Source organism: Jaculus jaculus, chromosome 1 (genome assembly GCF_020740685.1).
Source record: "Jaculus jaculus isolate mJacJac1 chromosome 1, mJacJac1.mat.Y.cur, whole genome shotgun sequence".
In the NCBI taxonomy this organism is placed as follows: Eukaryota; Metazoa; Chordata; class Mammalia; order Rodentia; family Dipodidae; genus Jaculus; species Jaculus jaculus.
Window position 1 is genome coordinate 277703515 of NC_059102.1, and position 24770 is coordinate 277728284.

General features: G+C 39.5%; 1 protein-coding gene across 5 annotated transcripts in view; it reads right to left on the reverse strand.

The window, feature by feature from the left end:
• Window positions 1-4816: 4816 nt before the first annotated feature.
• The window catches only part of Camsap2 (calmodulin regulated spectrin associated protein family member 2), a 128800-nt gene continuing 108846 nt past the window's right edge, over window positions 4817-24770 (reverse strand). For 2 of the 5 annotated variants that reach the window (XM_045144418.1, XM_045144406.1), the window contains 8 exons: window positions 24092-24161; window positions 20155-22351; window positions 17084-17220; window positions 16452-16672; window positions 13594-13693; window positions 10994-11109; window positions 8577-8695; window positions 4817-7701 (listed from right to left, as the gene is read on the reverse strand). In XM_045144418.1, coding sequence (XP_045000353.1) covers window positions 7396-7701; window positions 8577-8695; window positions 10994-11109; window positions 13594-13693; window positions 16452-16672; window positions 17084-17220; window positions 20155-22351; window positions 24092-24161 — 3266 coding nt within the window. In that variant the 3' untranslated portion in view covers window positions 4817-7395. The remainder of the gene's footprint in view (window positions 7702-8576; window positions 8696-10993; window positions 11110-13593; window positions 13694-16451; window positions 16673-17083; window positions 17221-20154; window positions 22352-24091; window positions 24162-24770) is intronic. The other 3 variants (XM_004659540.2, XM_004659538.2, XM_045144425.1) reach the window with 2 other exon arrangements.

Here is a 24770-nt window from a genome sequence, read left to right on the forward strand (position 1 = left end):
ATTTGTTTAGAAAGGAAGTAGTATTTTCTCTTGCTAGTAACTATTCTGCTGACAAAAGTTTCTAAACTGATACCTGCCATTATTATTCAGTGATGTCCCTGAAAGCAATGCAAATTCCTAATTACTTGCAGCACTGTGGGAAAGGGTTCCCTTCTGAGTGCTGTAATCCTGCCCCAAATCTGTGAAACCAACTTGAAAGTCATGTTTCATTTAGACTTACTTTGTAAACAGCCCCTTCCTGCTACTGGGCCAGGGCTATATCAGGGAACTTAACAGTCCTGAAGAATGGAACTTAGCACTTCCTCTCAGGCTGAGTAAACATATTGGAGAAGATATCTTGTACCAGTAACCTTGATGTACCGCAGATTGTGGCACCCTGTCTTAGATCACGGTCAAAGCAGGTCGGCCTTTCTGAAGATGTCTGTGGAGAGATTGAGATCTTCAGTGGTCCCGAGTGCTGAGATCATAATCACCTCCACTCCGTGGTTCAAAAGAAACACAAATATCAAACAGTAATTCAAAAGAAACACAATATCAAACAGTAAAGTAAGTGCAGGAACATTCTTACGGCCCCCTGCAACTACTTTCATGAAATCATTGTCTATTGCCTCAGTTTCTGTGTGCTTGTGAGTACTTCACAAGTATTTTACAAGTATTTCAGCAATACTGAGAGGTAACTGACATAAGCCCATGAGGTCTTCAAATACCAATCGTAAATGTCAACTGCAGATTGTATTTTATGCCAAGGTTTTTAAATTTTTTTAAATTATTTATTTATTTACTTGAGAGAGAAAGAGGCAGAGAGAGAGAGAATATGGGTGCGCCAGGGGCTCTAGCCACTACAAAGGATCTCCAGACGCATGTGTCCCCTTATGCATCTGGCTTATGTGGGTCCTGGGGAATCGAACTGGGATCCTTTGGCTTTTCAGGCAAATGCCTTAACTGCTATGCCATCTCTCCAGCCCTGTTTTTTTTTTTTTTTCCAAAATTTTTTTATTAACAACTTCTATGATTATAAAAAATATCCCATGGTAATGTCCTCCCTCCCCCCCCCACTTTACCTTTTGAAACCCCATTCTTCATCATATCCCCTCCCCATCTCAATCAGTCTCTCTTTTATTTTGATGTCATGATCTTTTCCTCCTATCTTGATGGTAGTGTGTGGGTAGTGTCAGGCACTGTGAGGTCATGGAAATCCAGATCTTTGTGTCTGGGGCGGAGCACGTTGTAAAGAGTCCTACCCTTTCTTTGGCTCTTCCATTCTTCCTGCCACCTCTTCTGCAATAGACCCTGAGTCTTGGAAGGTGTGATAGAGACATTGAAGTACTGAGCACTCCTGTCACTTCTTTCCAGCAACATGATGCCTTCTGAGTCATCTCAAGGTCACTGCCATCTGAAAAGAGCAGATTTTCTACCATAAGTGAGAGTTGCATTAGCATAAGGGTATGAACATTAAGAGAAGTGCTTATTGGGTAGTTTGATAAGCAATAATATATACATTTAGAATATGTTCACCTCTAGGGCTCATGACTACCCTTGTTTTAAGTTTTCAGTATCAGGGATGTATTCCCTCCCATGGAGTGGGAGTTCAGTCCAATTAGAGGGCAGTTGGTTTCCACCATGACAGACATGCCACTATTGCACCTGTTGGCTCATTTGGACTGGCTGGCCAAATATAAGGCTTGCAGTGTCCACTGTTGAGTATCTTCACTGGTAATTTCTTTCTCCCATTGAAATGCATGCAGAATGGCTTCTTCCAGCTTTCTGTCAGCTGCTCTACATGGAGTAGGTTATCAGCTCAGTTCCAGCAGGATTTCTCAGTGGTCTTGCAGCCCAAGAATGTGGAGTCTTCAGCAATAGGGTCTTACCATTGATTCCTGGTGGGAAACCAAGGGCCTTGGCAACGGCCTATAATGTTTTGGGGGCATCAAGAACCTCCCTGGCCAAAATCTCACTGGAAGTTATCCCATCCCTGGCACTGAAAATTTTCTAGCAACAATCTACAGCTCCTGAGTGTTCCATTGTCCAAAAAAGTAGGTTTCCACATGATTTATTTATATACTCTTAGATTTTGATTAGCCCTCCCTCTACCTTTCCTTTAACTCAATCTCTTCCCCTGACCTCACTTTGGGCCTTTTCAGCCTCATTAATCTATTCTTCTCCTTACATATATATGATACTATTCTATTAAGTACCCCTTCCCTTCCTTTCTCTTCCCTTTCTATCTATTTTCTAGCTTACTGGCCTTTACTACTGAGTTTTCTTCCTACTCACAGAAGTCCAATCATCTGTAGCTAGGATCCACATATGAGAGAGAACATGTGACGTTTGGCTTTTTGGGTCTGGGTTACCTCATTTAGTATAATCCTTCCCAGATCCACCCATTTTCCTGCAAATTTCATAACTTCATTTTTCTTTACTGCTGAGTATAACTTCATTGTATAAATGTGCCATATCTTCATTACCTACTCATCAGTTGAGGGACATCTAGGCTGGCTTCATTTCCCAGCTGTTGTGAATTGAGCAGCAATAAACATGGTTGAGCAAGTATCTCTAAGGTAATCCTTAGGATATGAGCCTAGGAGTGAAATAGTTGGGTGATATGGTAGATTTATTTTTAGCTGTCTTTAGAGCCTCCACACCAACTTCCACAATGGCTGGACCAGACTGCATTCCCACCAACAGTGCAGAAGGGTTCCCTTTTCTCCACATCCTCGCCAGCATTTATGGTCATTTGTTTTCATGATGGTAGCCAATCTGACACAAGTAGATGGAATCTCAACGTGGTTTTAATTTGCATTTCCCTGGTGACTAGGGATGTAGAACTTTTTTAGATGCTTATATGCCATCTGTATTTCTTCTTTTGAGAATTCTCTATTTAGTTCCATAGACCATTTTTTAATTGTCCAGCCCTGTTTTTAAAATTTTATTTGTAAAGGGGGGAAGGGGAGGAGAGAATGGGCACACCAGGGCCTCCAGCCACTGCAAACCAATTCCAGACACAAGTGCTTCCTTGTGCAGCTGGCTTATGTGTGTACTGGGGAATTGAACCTGGGTCCTTTGGCTTTGTAGGCAAGCACCTTAACCACTAAGCCATCTCTCCAGCCCACCACCAAAGTTTTGACTGGCGTGGATAACATGATGTTTAGGAAAATGGAGTAACAACTTGCAGGACAGTTTCAGAGAAGTGGATTGAGACCTATTGAAGACTGCAATGTTTAATATGAGCTGTGGGTGCCTGGTCACCAGGTGGTAGCAGTAAGGATGAGGATCACATTGAAAGCACAAACAATTGAAGGATTTGGTGGTTATGTGAACATGAGGTTCTTCGGCAGTGGTAAGAAAGGAAGGAGAGAAGTCCTTGAAGGCTTCAGCCTTCCGTTCTTGGGTACATGAGGAAGACAGCTCATTGTACTGGGAAGCTGTTTTCTTTTTAAACAGGTGAGTTGAGGATGGCTTAGTTAGACCTTCTGGTGAAAACAGTACAGTGGCATGAGTGGCTCAGGGGTGGTTATCAGGCAGGTGTAAACTGTGTGTGGAGGTGGAAGAGGAGGCCAGCAGTGAAGGTCTCCTTGGAAGGATAGCAGAGGAAGAGCAGAGGAGATAATATTGAGCCTGACCTTGAGCTTGTTGGGGAAGAGACAGAGCTGGTAAAAGGGAACTGTCTGGTGGTCAACAATTGAGGTCTTTAAGGGTCTATGGAATGTTACATATAAACTTGAGAGAGTTAAGACCAAAGAAATGCTACTTGGGAGGTTTATACTTTCAGTACAAAATAACTGTATGCTGGGCATGGTGGTGCACACCTTTAATCCCAGCACTCGGGAGGCACAGTAGGAAGACTGCTGTGAGTTTGAGGCCAGCCTGAGTCTACATAGTGAATTCCAGGTCATCCAGGACTAGATTGAGAGCCTACCTCGAAAACAACCACCACCAAAAGACCCTCTGTTAACAAGGACTTATCCGTCATGTACTTTTGGTCCATGTTTACTTATTGAAGGACAGTTAGAGTTTATTCAAAGACATCTTTAACAGATTTAATGACAGAGGTTACTAGAAATAGGAGCTCAAGGAAAGAGTAAGACATACCTGGAGATGCAGGCATAGGCATCTTCAGTCACTGGTCCTCGGTTCTTTTTCTGTAGTTGATAGTTTGCTTTTTAATTTGCACACAAATAGATTTCATTGTAGCATTTTAATAGGTACAGTTTTTTATGCTTTTCTCCTTTTTCTCTTTTATCCCTTTTTCTTATCCTTTTACCCCTAATAGTCACCTTTACACTTTCATTTCAAATGTGTTCTACTACCTCCTAGCTCCTTAAAACTCTCTTCCTGGGCTGGGGATGGCTTAGCAGTTAAGGCGCATGCCTGTGAAGCCTAAGGATCCAGGTTCCATTCTCTAGGTCCCATGAAAGCGTGATGCACATAGAGGCACATGTGTATGGAGTTCATTTGCAGTAGTTAGAGGCCCTGACACGCTCATTCTCCCTCTCTCTCTCATAAATAAATAAATAGATAGATAAATAAAAATAATCCAGGTAGGGTGGCACATGCCTTTCATACTGGCACTCAGGAGGCAGAGGGAGGAGGATTGCTGTGAGTTCAAGGCCATCCTGAGACTACACAGTGAATTCCAGGTCAGTCTGAGTTACAGTAAAACCCTACCTCAAAAATAAATAGTTTTTATATTAAAATAATTAAATTTTAACCATAGGTTAAGAGGCAGGAATGCATATGATGAGTTTGCCTAAGTTCAAATACTTTTACCAAATACCACAAACAAAATACACACATTAATCAAGAAACAGAAAAGGAGTCATTTGGTGCCATGCTTTTATTCAAATGAGAGGGGAAAAACTACACTGCATCAGGAAGAAGCAAGTCTGACAGTATCTTACAGAACAGCATCTTTTGCAATGCTCTAGAGTGGACAGGTAAACACAGCACACACTGTACATTGCCCAACAGTGTCCTTAGAGTCATAAGGAAATGACCAACTTTGGCTTTACACAGCCAAGTAAAAACTGTAACAGTCCTTCTAAAACAAAACTGAAAAACCAAGAGTAATTCTGTAGAATCTGACAGGCTACTCTGGCAATCATGACAAGTGTTTGGCAAATTTAACTGAATGATTTCCATGGTAATCCAACCTTCAACAATGAAAGCACCAGTGTGTTTCACTATGCTTGACAGAAATCTCCAAGCTTTATGAAATGACCTAGTTTGCATTTGTATAATTTTAAAACATAATTTAAAAAGCTGCACCATAATAAAAAATCTGCAGGCTAAAGAAATATATCTGTATTCTTTCTGCATTAATAAAGTAAAACCTTATACTGAGAGCAATAAATTTTGTGGCAATACTCACATTCTACCTTTAGACAGTGCAGACATTCAGTTCAATTGCTGGACACATAAAAATCTAGGAATCAAAGACAGTCCTGGCTAGTGTTAAATAGTTCTTCCATTATCTGCATAGAAGTTTTTCTTGATTTAATACCCAAGTGATATCAAGAAGGCTGCTTTGATTAAGAGAAACCTAATTGGCTTAAAAGAATAAATTTATCATGTAAAATGTAATTATTTTGTCTATTATTTACCTCATTTTAATCAGGTTTGCTTAGAACTTTTAAACTAGGATTATCCTAAATATGTATTTGATGATGATTACCTTCTAATTGTAATAAATTGTTGTCTGAAAGGTAAAATGTGCAGGTCCCCATTTTTCACCTTCAATTATTATATACAAAATATGTATCACTTACAATATAAGTGCTACATGTCCTGGTCTCACATGCAAGCAGTAGGCCACAGATATTCTTGAGCTACACATATATCTTGTACAGGTATTGGGAAAAAAATCTGTGAAAATTTTTTACAGTTTTAACAAATATACATAAATATAAGAACATAAATTACAGTAAAATATTGACAGCATTTGAGAAAATGTTGAAAACCCAGGTGCACTGATGCCTAAAGGCCTTATAATAATAGAAAAGTACAGCTCAGGGACCTCTCATTCCTATTCTTTCTTTTTAAATAAGTAAATACATCATAGGAGACATTAGTTCTCTCTCTACACACAACTCAATTAGAGAAATGTATTTTTTTTTTCATCTTACACCCAAGAAAGAAAAACAAACTATGTGTCTTGTTTATGATACAATGTGTTTCCCCCTCAGTTTACACAGTTGTCACAACACTGAAACATAACAGGGTCACATAATCATTCAAGTCTTTTCCTGAGAATGAAGTTTCCCCCCAACTAACCCTCTGGTATACACTGCTAAACAACAAAATCATGTAGAGGAAATTTCAAGTGCATCCTTAATCTAAGTTGTTCCACTTGAAAAGGATTAAAAAGAAAAACTCAATATAAGTAAAATAACATAGAGCTACTTTAAAATTAAAATGTAGCCCTTTGTACATGTTTAAAAATTCTAAATATAATTTTATACCAGTTATAAATATAATGTAAAGACCCCATAAGAACTTGTTCAGGAAGTCTTACATCTTCATACTGAAGGACTACTCTCAAAGTGTCATTCACTCCTGCCAGCTTATAAAGTGACTTACTTTAAAAGAGATAGAAAGCTTTTGTTTTTGTTAAAAGAATAAGTTATTCTGAGTTGGCCAGAAGTGGTGTAAAAACAGCACTGATTTAATCAGTGACTTCTCAGAAGATATTCTTGGTTAAGCTCATGTGTTTTAAAGCGAACCTATTAGCAGCTCTTTACAATAATACCTCCTCTTATTTAATAGAGAAATGTTAATACTTGAGTGAATAAATACAGAATTGTAAATACCTAGGATTCTTGCAAATGCTGTAACACCATTAAAACATAAAACATACTGTTAAATGTAACATTAGTGTTTCTCTCAACACATAAGAAAGGTGCGAGTTACTTCTGAAGGTATACTTCCTATTTTCATAATCTCCACATGAAACAAAATACAAAGGCATATTCGAATAAACCCCCAGGAGAGAAAAGTAACAAAATAAACATCTGAAGACAAGCATGTCCAGTAAAAGGGTTAAAAAAAAGAACAAATACAACACATAATTTGTAGTCTAGCCATATTTCAACCATATGTCCCACTGCATCCATGAGAATTCAGTGCTTCAACATCTTCAATACCAGGCAGTTGAAATCTGGTGTACAAGCCTCCATTTGGGAATTAAACATTTCCTTCATCACTTGGACTTATTATCTAAGTGCGAAGAATCTTTTGCATTCCAAAATACTGTGGTTTACATTCCAGTTGTTCCTGACAACAGAGTCACTGTCCAGTTTTAATGAATAAAAGTCTTGTTGGCAATTACAAAGATTTTCTATAGGCAGGAAAGATGCAGTGCAAATTTATGAGTGTTCTGAAGCAAACATTTCCCACCTCTTATGCTTTAGTGGGTAAGAGTTTTTTGGGTGTTACTGGTCTTTTGGTCTGCCATAAATGGCTATGAATGGTAATGGCATCAACACTGGCAGATAAAGTTTTAGCAGGTATGTGGCTAAACTGTTTCCTGTCAGAATTATATTTATAAAGTCCCTCAATCATTTTTTTAGTGATAGATTTAGGGCCTATCCCAGTCAGCTTATTAATTTCTTCAGTTTCTGGGCAGTAAGTATACAAAGACCTGAACTGGCAGCCTGAATCCCGGAACAAGATTAAGAAGTTGTTGGCATCTGACTTCTCCATTTCCTTGAAAAAACAAAGCCAAGACAACAACAATTATATCTTTTGACATTTTATTGAATGTTTATATAACTAAAATTTTAGAAAATGTTCTAATAAAACTTTATATTTTAATGACAGTTTTTTGTATGTGAATTCTTTTTTTAAAAAATTTTTAAATTTTTTAAATTATTTATTTATTTATTTGAGAGCGACAGACACAGAGAGAAAGACAGATAGAGGGAGAGAGAGAGAATGGGCATGCCAGGGCTTCCAGCCTCTGCAAACGAACTCCAGACACGTGCGCCCCCTTGTGCATCTGGCTAACGTGGGACCTGGGGAACCGAGCCTCGGAACGGGGTCCTTAGGCTTCACAGGCAAGTGCTTAACCGCTAACCCACCTCTCCAGCCTTTTTAAAAAAAATTATTTATTTATTTATTTGAGAGCGACAGACACGGAGAGAAAGACAGATAGAGGGAGAGAGAGAGAATGGGCGTATGTAAATTCTTTTTGAGGCTAGAGATCTCCTTTTACAGAATTTAGTATATACACATTCAGAAACCAAACTTCTTCACTTCCCAATATTAAACAACTAAATGTGAATCACCATTAAACAGGACATCAGAAGTTACACACTTGTATGGAACAGCCTGTACACAGATTTTCAAAGCCAGGAAAATGTAATAAAGAACACAACACATTTTGGTCTTACTGACAAAATGTAAGTTCTACTCCTGTTTTTTTTTCATTAAATCTCTGGTTTTCCAGAACTCAATATGACAAGTAACTCAGTCTAGTAACTAAAACATCTATTTACATATCATTTATATTTGGTTGAAATTTTAAGCCTGTTAGCTAAGAAATGTTAGAAATGTTTAATTTTCATTAAAAAAATGCTTACCTCTAATATTTTTTTCTTTTGACCTTCATTTACTTTTCCTGCCAAACAGCAATGAGCTAGAGCATTCTGTATTATGTGCTTATTGGATTTCGCACTAGGTTCTTTGTAGAGCTTTGGTCCTGTAGGGAGCATTTAAAACAGTGCTAAAAATAACAATAAGACAGAAATACTACCATAGTTAAATGTAACAGTTCCTTCAGTGATGAAACTAAGAGAAAACCAAATTCTGTACTTGGAGATTTCTTATTGGCTGCACTCCAATCACACCAGGTTTTATCCAAGCAGGGACCCATTTTGAGAACATTCTCATGGCTTTTGAGACTGCCCTGTGACAACAGTGCTAGATATAACATACTGCCATAATGGTCCCACTGTCTGCTTACCCTTCATTAAGTATGGTCAGATATACTTATTGGTGAGCTTATGCCTCCCCCCGCCAACCCCCCTCCCCAAACAGGGTCTTATTCTGTAGCCCAGGCTGGTATCAAACTCACAACAATCCTTCTTGCCTCAGCCTCCAAAATGCTGGGATAATAGGTGTGAGACACTATATCTGTTTGAGCCACCATGTATGGCTTTAACTTTTAAGAAGGTAAGAAAAGGGCTGGAGAGATGGCTTAGCGGTTAAGCGCTTGCCTGTGAAGCCTACGGACCTTGGTTTGAGACTCAATTCCCCAGGACCCATGTTAGCCAGATGCACAAGGGGGTGCACATGTCTGGAGTTTGTTTTGCAGTGGCTGGAAGACCTGGAGTGCCCATTCTCTCTACCTGCCTCTTTCTCTCTCTGTCAAATAAATAAATAAAAATTAAAAAAAAAAAAAAAGGTAAGAAAAGTTGAGCATGGTGGTGCATTCCTTTAATCCAAGAATTTGGAAAGTAGAGGTAGGAGGATCACCGAGTTCAACACCAGGATAGGACTACAGAGCAAGTTCCAGGTTTGCCTGAGCTAGAGGGAGATTCTACCATGAAAAAAACAAAAACTAAAGGAAGTATGAAAAAGCACTTTAAAAATATTATTTATTTATTTGAGAGAGAGAAAAAGGGAGAGAAAGAGAGAAAGAGCGTGCAATCACATGCACTAGGGCCTCTAGCCCTCTGCAAATGAACTCCAGACACATATGCCCCTTAGTGCATCTGGCTTACATGGGTATTGGGGAATTGAACCTGGGTCCTTCAAGCTTTACAGGAAAACACCTTAACCATTAAGCCATCTCTCCAGCCCCCAAAAACACATTTCTGTGCAGACTGTTCAACTGCACAGAGATGCAGAGAGTAATAGGGAAACATTATCAAATTGGTCATAGGAGATTGTAACAAAAGCCACAGAACAGGAGAAGAAAAGCCACAGAGAGGGTAAAGTACACTATGAGTTCTCACCTCATGAGGGAGGGTTTGTAAGGCTTTAGTTCTGCAGGACCACAGGTAGAGAGCACTATCTCCTATCCCTGCTCTTCCCCACACAAGTTTCTCCTTTGTGTTACCATTTCATCTCTCAACGAGCTGCTCAACTTTCTTATCATTTTCTCTCTTGCTCTCTCATGTCTTTAGAAGTATCCTTACCTACTCCCCACCCTTTTGGTTTTTTGAGGTAGGGTTTCACCTTAGCCCAGGCTGACCTGGAACTCACTACGTAGTCTCAAGATGACCTCAAACTCATGGGGATCCTCCTACCTCTGCCTCTGGAGTGCTGGGATTAAAGGCTTGTACCATCACGCCCAGCTTGTCTTCTTATTTTTAATACATTCATTTATTTGAGAGAAAGAAAGAGAGAGAGAGGAGAAGGAGGAAGGGAAGAAGTGGGGGGAAAGAGAGAGCACAAATGTATGGGTAGGCAAACAAACTCCAGATACATGCCCAACATGTGGGTACTAGGGAAATGAACCAAGGTTGTCAGGTTTTGCAACCAAGTGCCTTTAACTACTGAGCTCTCTCCCCAGCCCTGAATAGGTCCTCTTAAAGCTTTTATTATTATTATTATTTTTGGTGATGCAAGAGATTGAACTCAGGTTTCATACATGCTAGACAAGTGCTTTACCACTGAGCTACATCCATACCTGAACTTCCAATATTAGGGGAGTACTTGGGAATAAGAACTCCTTTACACAACAATGAGGTCCATGCTCTGTTGATAAACTTCTTTAAGGTTTCTTCAGACCCAAACTACTCCACAGAAATGGCCAGAATTTTGAGGACAGAAGTAGGACAGGTTGTAAGTGATGTTCTTGTTTTGTTTAGAAGACTCTTCCACTCAACTACCTCCCTAGATGGAGCTGCCTCACTGAAAGTGAGCTAGCAGCTAAGTGACCACTTGCTCTTGCTGTTGGGGTTTGCTTAGATGGAAAAATGAATCAATGTAGCCCACATCAGTTTCCATTAGTGTGTTAAATTCAAATGTTCTCTTGAAAATGTGTATCTACCTGTATATTCTGTTCCAGAAGCCACTGAAGAAGTTGTTGATGCATTTTCCCAGTCTTTTTCTCCATTTCGACTGCCACAGCGACTTGGAGACAAGAAGCCTTCTACAGACTCTGACCTAAATTGTGAATTAACAAGTTTTTTATGACTCAGAGAAAGAATGTTTTGAGGTCAGATAATGTATGTGACAGAATCAACCAAACCTATCTAGCTTTAATAATAAGGTGGTGATAATGTGCTTATCTTATCTATGGCTATGTGTAAGTTCCCAAATATAGCAGGCATATTATAAATATTGGTTGGAAAATGAATACTTTTCCATATGAAAATTGCCCACTGACATGGTATTACAATAATGAGAAATATAAGATGATAACTGACCTACAAACCTTCTTATTTTATGTGGATATTCTAATCCAAGGTAATACTGACTGTTAGTTTCTAATCTAAAGAGATTCATAGCTGTGTTAAATACAAATATTCAAATGTTAAATTCAAGCAGGCACAACCTCCTTTAGAATTATTCTAACGTCAAGCATGAAAAACTGCTTTAAAAAAAAACAACTGCTATTTTTTTCTTTTTTTGGATTTTGGAGGTAGGATCTCTCTCTAGCCCAGGCTGACTTGGAATTCACTCTGTAGTCTCAGGGTGGCCTCAAACTCACAGTGACCCACCTACCTTTGCCTCCCAAGTGCTAGGATGAAAGGCATGTGCCAGCATGCCCAGATAAACTGCTATTTTCTTTTCTTTTTAAAAAATATTATTTATTCATTTATTTATTTATTTGAGAGAGAGAGAGAGAGAGAGAGAGGGAGAGAGAGAGAGAGAAAGAGGCAGATAGAAAGACAGAATGGGCATGCCAGGGTCTCTAGCCACTGCAAACAAACTCCAGATGCATGTACCACCTTGTGCTTCTGGCTTACATGGGTCCTGGGGAATTGAACTGGGGTCCTTAGGCTTCTCAGGCAAGTGCCTTAACTGCTAAGCCATTTCCCCAGCCCTAAACTGCTATTTTCAATGGGAAGGTAAACCAGCTAACCACTGATACTGCATGTTTTCTTTTTTTACTATTTAATCATAATCCTATCAGCAACTAGTTATGTTTAAGTTTACAGATGATGAAAAGTATTAATGTTGGGCTGGGGAGATGACTCATTGGGTAAAATGCATGCCAGGCAAGAATGAGGACCTGAGTTCCCCAGACCCCACATAACATGTGAGGCATAGTGGTACACATCTGTAATCCCAGTGCTGAGGAGGCACAGATGGGGGAATCACTTGGGCTCACTGGCCTGCCAGTCTAGCTAATTCACTGAGCTCTAAGTTCTGTGAAAGACTGTTTCAAAGAATAAGGTAGAGAATAACTGAGGATGACCCCTGATGTCAACCTCTGGCCTGCACACACCACTTATATCCCAGAACAATAAAAATCAAAAGTATCAGGGCCGGAGAGATGGCTCAGCACTTAAGGTGCTCACTGGCAAAGCCAAAGGACCCAGGTTTGATTCCCCAGTACCCATGTAAAGCCAGATGCACAAGGAGGTTCACTGTCTGGAGATGTATGCACTGGCTAGAGGCTCTGACATGACCATTCTCTCTGTCTGCCTCTTTCTCTCTCAAATAAATAATAAGAGCAAAAAAGAAAAAGTATTAATTCCAACAATTCAAATTCTAGAAGATAAAAAAAAAAAAAAAAGAAATCTGAACTATAGCTGGACATGGTGGAGCACATCTTAATGAGTTCAAGGCTACCCTGACACTACATAGGGAATTCCAGGTCTGCCTGGGCTAGAGTGAGACCCTACCTTGAAAAACAAAAACAAAACAAAATAAAATCCATTGAAATATAGCTAGGCTGTTTTATAATTTCTTCCTTCCTTCCTTCCTTCCTTCCTTCCTTCCTTCCTTCCTTCCTTCCTTCCTTCCTTCCTTCCTTCCTTCCCTCCCTCCCTCCCTCCCTTCCTTCCTTTCTTTCTTTTCTGCAAATATGGGTGTGAGAGGGTGGTATGTGCCCATGTGGTATCCCTTTGTGCTGGGCAGCAGCAGGTGAGCTCACCTGCGATGTCCAGAAGGGACACTGAGTGTCTCCCTCCATCACTCTTCTTTTTTTTTCTCAATTTTTATTAACCTTTTCCATGATTATAAAAAATATACCATGGTAATACCCTGCCTCCCCCCACTCCATCACTCTTCCGTTCATTCTTACTTGAGCTGAAGTCTCTTACTAATCCAGGAGCAAGAGCTTCTCAGTTTTTTTGTTATTTTGTTTGTTTCCATGAGCCGCAGCAATCCTCCAGTCTCTGATCCCCACAGGACTGGGAATATAGGCATGTGTGGCTGTGCTCACGTGTGTGTGGAGGTCCCGGGGGTGGAACTTTAGGTCTCCCAGGCCTTCTTGGGTCCTAACGTTTGTACAGGAAGTGCTCTTAACCACTGAGAAACTTAAGTCTAAAATCCATAAAACTTACTAAAAGTTATGTTATGTTTTGTTTTAATCACTGTAAAATATAAAACAAACCCCTAAATAATTATTTAAAATTCTATATAATTACAGGTACCACATTCTTTTCTATGAAAAATATTGAAATGTTCTGGATTTACCTTGGTGTTCTCTTGCCTGAATGAACACTCTCATTATCTCCTGTGTTCAGCGATGCCAAAGAGAGGCTAGAGACTGAAAAAACACGATAAATTCGTGATCCTGAATAAAAACAAAATTAGAAATTTAAACAGGAAACTATCAAGAGTCTGTTCATTAGATAACACCAGCATATGAAGACTGACTGCAGTTTTAGCTTTAATAAGAATCAAAATACGTAATATGCCTGCATGCATATATAAATATATAAACTATTTAAAATAAACTAAGAATCTATATTTTGAAAACAACAAAAATACTTTTTATTTCAAAAACAAAGTGGTAATATGAAACATAATACCATCACTAGGTTTTTCAAGAAAAAATATCTTTAGTAGTATCTAATTACCATGTGGAAAGTTAATTTACTAGTTTCAGCCGATATTGTGTTATCAGAGTTTCATTGAGCCAGCTTGGTGGCCTGCACCAGTACTGGCATAAGGGAGACAGGGGTAGGAGGATTCCAAGTTGAAAATGAGCTTGTGCTCAACAGCAAGCAAGAAACTAACCAAACAAATGTTTTTCACTGACAAGAAATGACAGCATTCTCTTTAAATAGTCAATTGCAGTTTATTTTTCTTAGGTTTAGAACAGCTATGGGAATTCTTTTTTGTTGTTGTTTGTGTTGTAGTGCTGGGATAGAACCCAGAGCTTCATGAAGGCTATATAAGGGGTCTACTATTAAGCTATATCCTTGGCTCTATCTGAGAATGCTCTAAATTTTCTATGGTATTTACTTAAATAAAATGGTTTTAAAAAACAATTCATGCTGAATAAAAAAGATGTATTCTCTCAACTTGAAACTTTGGATTCTTTTGACCATTTCTATCTCTTTTATTTATTTATTTATTTATTTATTTATTTATTTATTTATTTATTTATTTTGGTTTTTCGAGGTAGGGTCTCATTCTGGTCCAGGCTAACCTGGAATTAACTCTGTAGTCTCAGGGTGGCCTTGAACTCATGGCGATCCCCGCCTCCCGAGTGCTGGGATTAAGGGTGTGCGCCACTACACCTGGCCCATTTCTATCTCTTTTAAAGAGGGACTTAAAAAAACAAACTCTTGATCTTATATTCCTTACTTTTCAGATATGTTGGCTGGGACTGTAGCTCAGTGGTACAACCAGCCCTTGCCTAGCTTCTGAATTCAATCTCTAGCACCAGAAATGAAAGTAGATAGGTTTCTTATATATTTCATGCATACAAAACCTATCCAAAAATTTATGGTTTTTTTTTTTGTTTTTGTTTTTTTGAGGTAGGGGCTCACTCTAGCCCAGGCTGACCTGGAATTCACTATGTCTTCTCAGGGTGGCCTCGAACTCACAGCAATCCTCCTACCTCTGCCTCCCAAGTGCTGGGATTAAAGGCGTGCGCCACCACGCCCGGCCCCAAAATTTATGTTTTTAATGGGGTTGTGATGTGCCTAGTTGGTAGAGTGCTTGCCTAGCATGCCTTGTGTTCTGTTCCCAAAACCATAATAAAAAGGACAAAAACAAAGAACAAAAACTGGTGCAGGAAGATCATGATCAAGCAAGTATCACAGTGAGTTTGAGGCCAGCTTATGCCACATGAAACACCATCTGGAAGGGTATGGAGGAGAGGAAAGGAGAGGGTGGGGAAGGCTAACCAAAACTAAAGACTATGTAAAAAGCCACAGGGAATCCACTCCTTTTTTAGCTAGTTAAAAAAATATAACTGACTAGAGGTTAAGGCACTTGCCTACAAAGCCAAAGGACCCAGGTTTGATTCTCTAAGACCCATGTATGCCAGGTGCACAAGGTGGCACATGTCTGGAGCTTGCTTGCAGCAGCTGAATTTTCAGAATTTTGGGAGCCTACCTGGCCAAGAACTCACTGGGAGGTACACCACCCCTGGTTACTGCAGCTTTCCTACAACCTATGACCTCAGAGAATTGTATTATCCACCCCCACAGTGACTTTTTGCCCAAACTCTTACCCCCTCTGGAGTCTGTTTGCAGTGGCTGGAGGACCTGGTGTGCCCATTCTTTCTATCTATATATCTCTCTCTACCAAATAAACAAATAAATAAATAATTTAATTTTTACAGCCTATGGTTGAGAAGGTTATATAACTTAAGCAAGGAGAGTTACTAATACCAAATGGATATGCTGTGCCAATGAAAATGACTTATGCCCATAGATTAGTGCTGCTTTCACCACTAGCCAGAGAAGCTTCGTTTTTTGCAAAAGGTGATGAATACTGGGGAGACTCAAAGTTTGCCACTGTACTGAGAATGAGCTGAATGCTCAGCTCTAAAGGAGACATCTCTATCATGCCCCCTAAGGTTCAGTGACTATCACATTTATAACCTCCTTGCACATGTCAGCTATTGCTACCTCCACAAGAAAGACCTGGATAATATTGAGCCCATCAACATTTCAACATAGATTATAGGGGGGAGGAAAGATATCAAGGTGGAAGAAAGGGTTCAGTGAAATGGGGGGAGACAAAATAAGGTAATGGGGGAGGGATTATGACCAAGTTATAGTATATTCATTTATGAAAATTCTCAACTAAACTAAGTCAAAAAAAAGGGTAATAACAACAGGGAGATTGCATGTGAGGACAGTTCCATAAGTTTGTATTTAAATTACATTTATAGAATTTACATTTGTTTCACTGAATATATGCATGCATACATAAATTATTAAGATTTTTCTTTATTCATTTTGGCTTTCCAAATAAGAACATGCATAACTTCCAATTGTGCATCCAATTTAGTATTATGAAAGCATATCAAGTTAGTATGACAAACCAAGCTGGTGTTTTATGAACAGACTCCTCATAGTAACCGGCGTTACCTGGAGGACCTTTTATTGGTGTTTTAGGGGATTCAATATGGTCTCTGTGAATAGATTTTGGTCGTTGTTTTTTCTGTTTTGCCATCTGAGGACGAGGTTTAATTACTGTATCCATGTCTTCCATTAGCTTCAGTTGTTTTCGCCTCATATATTCTTGCCTAATAAATTCTCTGCGTGCTTTCTCATCTTCTTTCTTCTGACGTTCTTCCTCAGTCTTGCGTCTATGAAATCAAATAGTTGAATTTCTTATTCTGCATATCAAAAGCTAGTGACATTGAAGAGAGTAACATATTTTAGCACCACTGGGAGGGGCACATGGTTCAAAATGTATCTCTCTCTCTTCCAGTAAAGTTATTCTAAATCGATAGTTTTAAAATACTTACATTTATTTCCTAAGTTAATACTTCTGGAGAATTTTGCTGATATCCAAAATCAGACAAATTGTTGGGAAAATCAACTTCTAAAAACCACCCAAAGTCAATATTCGTCTAGTTGTCTTATGTCTACTAACATCTCTGAAAAAATATATCTGTTAATATGAAGCTGCTCCTGGAGCTGCTCACTTGCCACATTTCTCTCAAAATGCCCACGCATCAACACCAAGCTTCACAACTGGCTCAGCAATGTCTCACCTCGTCTCCTCTTTTTTATGCTCCATTTCTGCTTCCAGCTGCTGTTTCCGAAGCTGAGTTTCTTTTTCCCTTCTTAGTCGTTTCTCTAACAGAGCTGCTCGTTTCATTGCCATATCATTTTCTGCCTTTTGATCATCCTAAGAACAAATTTTAGAGAAACAGTGAAACATTTTAGGTACCAGTATTCTCATTTTCCATTGTTGCAGTCACACTTACATCTAACAGTCTCAACTAATTACAGCCCTACCAAAAGTGAACATGTGTCAGAAATTATGAAGAACTGAATAAAAGCATTAACAGATCCTGCCAAAGACCTTTAAACTTAATAACTATCAGAAGATTAAGAAAGGAAATGGAGTTTTATGGGCTGGAGAGATGACTCAGAGTTTAAGGTACTTGCCTGCAATGCCTAACAACCTGAGTTCAATTCCCCAGTACCCATGTAAAACCAGAAGCACAGAGTGGCTCCTGCATCTGGAGTTTATTTGCAATGACAATAGGCCCTGGTGTGCCCTTTCTTTCTCTTTCTCTCTCTGCAAATAAATAAATACTTAAAAAGAGAAAGAAAGAAAAAAAATTTACCCTAATAAACTGGAGTGGGGAATTTGGCCCCAATTTTTAAAATAGCATTTAAATTGTATTAGGTTATCTATGCTCGATAAAGCAAAATCAGATATAGAACCTTCTGAAACTAAAACTAGCCATCCAGTGAATCACATAAAACTACTCTCAGGTCTTTTTTGTTTGTCTGTTTGTTTTAAGTTGAGGCAGTAACAACTTAGTCGGTTTAGAATTATAATGAAGGTTTAAAGAGAAGAAATGAGCACAGTTACCTTCCTCTTCTGAGTTTTTTTTTTCAGTCTGAGAGTTAGTCATAATCTGCAGGCCTCTTGGATAGCATGATCCTTAGGGACAGCCTTAGTTCTCAAGAGAGCTACTAAAATGCTTCACAATTCAGGCAAGTAATAAGCTGTAGAACTGGTTCATTGTCTTGATGATTCCTTGTCAATATTTATTTCATTGGTGTCTAATATATTCACAGCATGGTGCTTAGATATTAAAATATGAAAACAGGCTGGAGAAATGGCTTTGTGATTAAGGCGCTTGCCTGCAAAGCCAAAGGACCCAGGACCCATGTAAACCAGATGCACAAGGTGGTGCATGTGTCTAAGACTTCGTTTGCAGCAGCTAGAGGCCCTGGAATGTCCATTTTCTCTAACTCTAGATAATAAGATTTTTTTTTTTTTAAATAAAGGATTGCCATGAGTTTGAAGCCACCCTGATACTACATGGTGAATTCTAGGTCAGCCTGGGCTAGAGTGAGACCCTACCTCAGGAAAAAGAAAAAAAAAAAAAAAAAAAAAAAGGAAGAAAAGACACAACACTTTAGGCCAAGGTGCTTAAAAATCACATGAGAAAGAGACCCAAAGAAGATACTTTGCATGGGAGCCCAGAAACAGACTTAATGACAAATGCAGGTATGCATGTCTCTATAGCTAACAAAACATATACACTATACTATGCTCTGGGGATGAAAAGAAGCCAGTACCTCTAGGCATTCATAGTATAAAGGACAATGAAAACTCTGGCCTACAAGTACTATAGTAAATATACAAAGGAAGAGATATTTAACCTCTATTCAAGGAAGTATGAAAAGCTTCAGAAGAAACTTTAAATTAGTGTTAAAAAATGATCTAAGCCAGGTGTGGTGACATACACCTTTAATCCCAGCACTCAGGAGGCACAGGTAGGAGGACTGCTGTGAGTTTGAGACCATTCTGAGACTACATAATGAATTTCAGCTCAGCTTGCACTAGAGTGAGACCCTACCTTGAAAAAAACAAAACCAAAAAAGGGAAACAGAAACTGAGGGGAAGAGTATGGACAACCAAGTTTAGGTTACTCTGTCAAAATCCCTCAGTTGTGTTAAACCTTGAATGTTGCCAACAGGTAATTCTTTACTTTTTTTTTTTTTTTTTTTAACTGGGAGAGTCTTGGGTTAGGAATAATCTCTGTGGTAGAGAGCTTGGCTGAGACCCTAGATATAATTCTCAGTACTGCATTTGAAAGTAAATAGAGTCTCAACTGGAGTTATACTCTTGTGACAATTTATAGTATGAAGACTAGAATGCTGGAGGTCCATGTAAAAAAAGCTGTATTTTTTTTTTTTTTTTTTTTGAGGTAGGGTCTCACTCTGGTCCACGCTGACCTGGAATTCACTAAGTAGTCACAGGGTCGCCTTGAACTCATGGCAATCCTCCTACCTCTGCCTCCCAAGTGCTGGGATTAAAGGCATGCGCCACCACACCCAGCTTTCTTTCTTTCTTTCTTTTTTTAAAATAGAAAACAAATAAAGAAAAATGGTCAAGAGCTGGAGAGATGGTTCAGTGGTTTAAGGTGCTTACTTGGAAAGCCCAATGGCCTGGGTTCAATCCTCCAGTAACCTTATAAAGCCAGATGTACAAAGTGGTATATGCATTTAGAATTCCTTTTCGGTGACAGGAAGCCCTAGTGTGTCCATACTCATTATCTCTCTCAAATAAACTTAAATATTAAACAAAAACTATTTTAAAAAAGAAAAATGGTCAAAAAAATAGAAACCTTAATGTATACTTACATACATTGCCAACTTATGAGCTTCTTACTAGTTGGCAATGGACTAAATTACTCTTTGAAGAGACTTGAGTAAATGAATTTTAAAAAGGCTTTAATGAAAGTGATACAGGGAGATAAAAGAATAACAGGGAACATAATCTAAATATACTCATGACTGCGATAAAAGATTTACCACAGCATTGTAAAAATCAGTGTGTTTGACTACAGTCCACCAAAACAAGTGGGTGCCAAAATACATTCTAAATGAGATCGGGTGGTGGTATGACCGTAGACCAAAATACATTCTAGGAATAGCAGAAGTGTTAAAAGACCAAAAAAAAAAAAAAAAAAGAAAAGAAAAGAAAAAGGACTGCTATTGAAGAAGCAAACACATAAACTTAGATGACACAAACCCATCCACATGCATACACACACTCATCCAATGAGGATGCCCCTAATTGTGAAGATAATATTACCTTAAAGAAGAATCCACAGCATACTTTCTGCTCGTCATCGAATTGTTCCTTATCACTTTCCCCACCATATTTTTCAATAGATACATCAGCCTTTTCAGGGGGCTTCAAATCTGACAGAGAAACTTCAATCAGGTTAACACTTTTAGGAGCAGTAGGTGGGAAAATGGGTTTAGGTGGCGGGTCTGTGGGTTGACTCAACTGGTCCTCATTTGGAGTCAGACACACAGTCTCTGTGATAGGCTGTGATAGGACTTCAGAAACTGTTGACTCAAGAGGTTTCATCTCCTTTTGCTCAGGATTAGGTCCATGTGGTTCCAAACTCCCTTTGCACTCCAACTCCTCCTTTTTAGCCTCCTCCTTGGGCTTAGATTCCTTTAATTGAGGCTCTCCATCATCCCCAAAACATACAAATGATCGTGTCTGAATGGGAACCTGACTTGGTGAAAACCTCCTCAGGCGAGGAAGACTATCCACAGATCGAGGGGGTGTCAGGGTTCGATTCAAAGGTGTTATTTTTAATTCATTTGGCCTAGGAGTCCTCTGATTTTTAACAGAAAAAGATGTGCTCCTCCTGTTAGAAGACTGTGGAGATGGATGAGTAGGTCGTGGGGAATCTGAGGAGAATGGTGCAACAGTGGATGACAGGCCTGCCTGCCTAGGCTTGAAATCGCGAATCTGCTTCTGTGGAGAGGGTTGTGGAGGTGAAATCACCCAAGACTGCTGCTCTCTCATCTGCATTAACATTTCCTGCTGAAGGGACAAGCGTTGCATTTCTTGTTGCAGGAAATGCAAGGAAGAATTTAACTTTTCAATGGACTTTGTATATTCTAAAATTTCTCCTTCGTTTAAAGTCTCTTCTGAGGGGCTTGCCAGGTTCCACTGCTTCTCAGGATCAGTGGGAGTGGTTGGAGACTTCAGCCACCTGGTCTGAGGATTCTCCATGCTTTCTTTTATATCTGCCAGAGACTTACTCCTTTGTCCATCAGCTTTTTGTGATTCCTTTTCTTTCACTTGATCAGTGTATACTTTCTCATCTTCTGCACCAGCTGCTTCCTCTCTCAGTGGGGAAATCCCATCTCCTTTCTTTTTCACTACGGTTAGGAATGCTGTTCTTCCCATTTTCTGCCTCTGTTTAGTAAAAGCAGCTTCCATTTTTTTTTTCTGGGCTTCTATAGCACGCCTCTTTTCTTCTAGCTTCATCCTAAGGTGTACCATTTCAGAAGCCAACAGCTGTGTAGTGTCCCGTCCCTGGGCAATGCCTGTTTCTTCTGGAATTTGTGCCCAAGCAACCACATGAGGAATATTAAGTTCAGAGCCCTCTGGGGTAGTTTTTTGAGAACTGCTTCCACTACTTTTCCCATCAGTATGATTCAGTTTCCTGAACTTCTGTTCAGCAAAGCTGGTCATTTTAACCCCAGAACTAGAAGAAGCACTACTACCTGGCTGAGACTTGGTACTTATGGTACTTGGACAAGGACTCAAAGCTTCTCTGGGGTTGCTGGATCTTACATCATAGTCTTGAAGAAATTTAGATGCATCATCCATGTCAGAGTCTAAGCTTACAGTATAGTCTCTTAAGGAAGAGTCCTCATCCATTGTTTCTGGAATGTCTTCAGAAGGAACATGAATTCCAGTGTCAACTTCTGTAGTGTCAGTTATAGGACTCAAGGCACCTTTAGTATCAGTTATATTATCAGGACTAGATTGACCTAGCTTGATATTTGAATTTAGGATACTCAGTTCCTGGCTATGAAGGAAGAAGCCATTAGCAATTTGGTCTGGCCGAGGTGTATGAGGAGACTTTTCAGTATCATGAATTATTTGTAAAGCTTCTTCAATGCTTGGTGTCTCGAGCTGATTGCCAAACTCATCTAGCAGTACTCTATTTTGTAGAGCCCCATTTGGAAGCTTGTAATGAACATTCTCGTTTGAATTCAGTTCATGGGTGTTAAGAGGCAGGTAAGATTTGAGGTCACTGTGAGGATCAACATTAAGTTCTTCTTCAATGCTTTCCTCCTCTTCCCCATTTACCGGCTTGAAGGACAAATTTTTTCTAATGTGTTTAGATGCACGACTGTTGTTCAGAGTAAGTCCTTCATTACTAATAGAACGAATGATTCCTCGGTTTGAAGTGGATCTTGGTGCAATATCTTCCTTATCAAAAGAAATATCAAATGAAACGCCATGAACCGATGATCTAAAAAAATTTAAAGAGGAAACACTGAAGTAATCACACAAAACAGATGATTTAAAAGATATCACTGGCAACAATTCATTTCTCTTTTCTCAATTTTTCACATTCATATTATCCTCAAGTTAAGTTTGCAGCTATTTAGTTATCTTTTAAACTTGGCTGCCTTTAACCTCTATCATGTGCTTCTGCCGCCCTTTTCAAATTTAGGTACTAATTGAAAGTCTCAATTTGGCAACCAGGCTAACATCAAAAAAAGGTAGATATAAAGCTAGCATTAAAAAATAATGTATTAAGCCAGGCGTGGTGGCACAGGCTTTTAATCCCAGCACTTGGGGAGGCAGAGGTAGGAGGATCGCCATGAGTTCGAGGCCACCCTGAGACTACATAGTGAATTCCAGGTTAGCCTGGGCTAGAGCAAGACCCTACCTCAAAAAAACAAAAAACAAAAAACCAAGGGTTGGAGAGATGGCTTAGTGGTTAAGCGCTTGCCTGTGAAGCCTAAGGACCCCGGTTCGAGGCTCGGTTCCCCAGGTCCCACGTTAGCCAGATGCACAAGGGGGTGCACACGTCTGGAGTTCGTTTGCAGAGGCTGAAAGCCCTGGCGCGCCTATTCTCTCTCTCTCCCTCTATCTGTCTTTCTCTCTGTGTCTGTCGCTCTCAAATAAATAATAATTAAAACAAAACAACAAAAACAAAACAGCAACAAAAAATAATGTATTTAGAGGCTGAAGAGATGGCTTAGCAGTTAAGTGCTTGCCTGTGAAGCCTAAGAACTACAGTTTGAGGCATGATTCCCCAGGACCCACGTTAGCCAGATGCACAAGGGGACGCATGTGTCTGGAGTTTGTTTGCAGTAGCTGGAGGCCCTGGAGTGCCCATTCTCTCTCTATCTGTATTTGCCTCTTTTCTCTCTCTGTCACTCTCAAATAAATAAATAAAATAAACAAAAAAATAATGTATTTAATAAGAATAATTCTGTTTAGCTGGACAAGATGGTATATGCCTTTAATCCCAGCACTCGGGAAGCAGAGGTAAGAGGATCTTGAGTTCAAGGCCACCCTGAGGCTACAATGTGAATTCTAGGTCAGCCTGGGTTAGAGTGAGACTGTACCTCGAAAAAACAAACTAACAAAAAACAATAATCCTGTTTAGGGTTGAGAGATGGCTTAGCAATTAAGGCCCTTGCCTATGAAGTCAAAAGACCCAGGTTTGATTCTCTAGGACCCATGTAAGCCAGATGCACAAGGTGGCACATGCATCTGGAGTTCATTTGCAGAGGCTGAAGGCCCTGGCATGGCCATTCTCTCTTTTTGTCTGCCCCGTTCTCTCTCTCACTCTCTTAAATAAAAATAAAGGAACAGTTTAGGACTGAAGAGATGGCTCAGCCATTAAGGCACGCGCTTGCGAAGCCTAAGGACCCATGTTTGGCTCTCCAGATCCCACATAAGCCAGATGTACAAGATGACACCTGTGCAATGTGGCACATACCTCTGGAGTTCGACTGCAGTGGCTGAAGGCCCTGGTTTATCAGTTCTCTCTCTCATTAAAAAAAGAAAAAAAGAATAAGCACCGGGTGTGGTGGTATATGCCTTTAGTCCCAGCACTTGGGAGGCAGAGGTAGGAGGATCACTGTGAGTTCAAGGCCACCCTGAGACTATAGTGAATTCCAGGTCAGCCTGGACTAGAGTGAAACCCTACGTCGAAAAACCAAATAAAATAAAATAAAATAAAAATTCTGTTTACCTTTTCTCTTTGGGCCATGTTCCAATGAAGCCATCAACATAAGACATAGATGAAGACCTTCTAATCCCTCCTTCAAATGGAAAAAAGGAAAACACACTGAAATTACAGATTTAATTCATTTATGCACTAGGAGGTACGTGGGAACGTAAGTAGCACCATCATCATCATCAACAAAAGGGTAATTAAAAAAACTTTTTTAAAAAGCTGGGCATGGAGGTTCATGCCTTTAATCCCAACACTCAGAAGGCAGAGGTAGGAGGATTGTCATGAGTTCGAGGCCACCCTGAGACTACAGAGTGAATTCCAGGTCAGCTCTGAGCTACAGCAAGACCCTACACCTCGAAAAACAAAAAGCAAAACAAAAAAAAATTTAAATGATTAGGGCTGAGTATTCAGCGTAACACATGACCAGCACGAAGGAGGTTCTGGGTTTAATCCTCAGTAAACCACCTCCTTCCTCTACTCCAAAAAATTAAGTAGATATATAGAGAGACTTCCATTTAATTATGAAAAGCAAAAGCAGGGTGTGGAGACCTCTGGCTGTAATACTAGCACACAGGAAGCTGAGGCAGGAGGATCAGGAATACAAGGACAGCTTAGGTGACAAACAGAGAGAATTTATCTCCAGCAGCAGCAACAACAACAACAACAAAAAACAACCCAGAGCTAAGAAATAGCT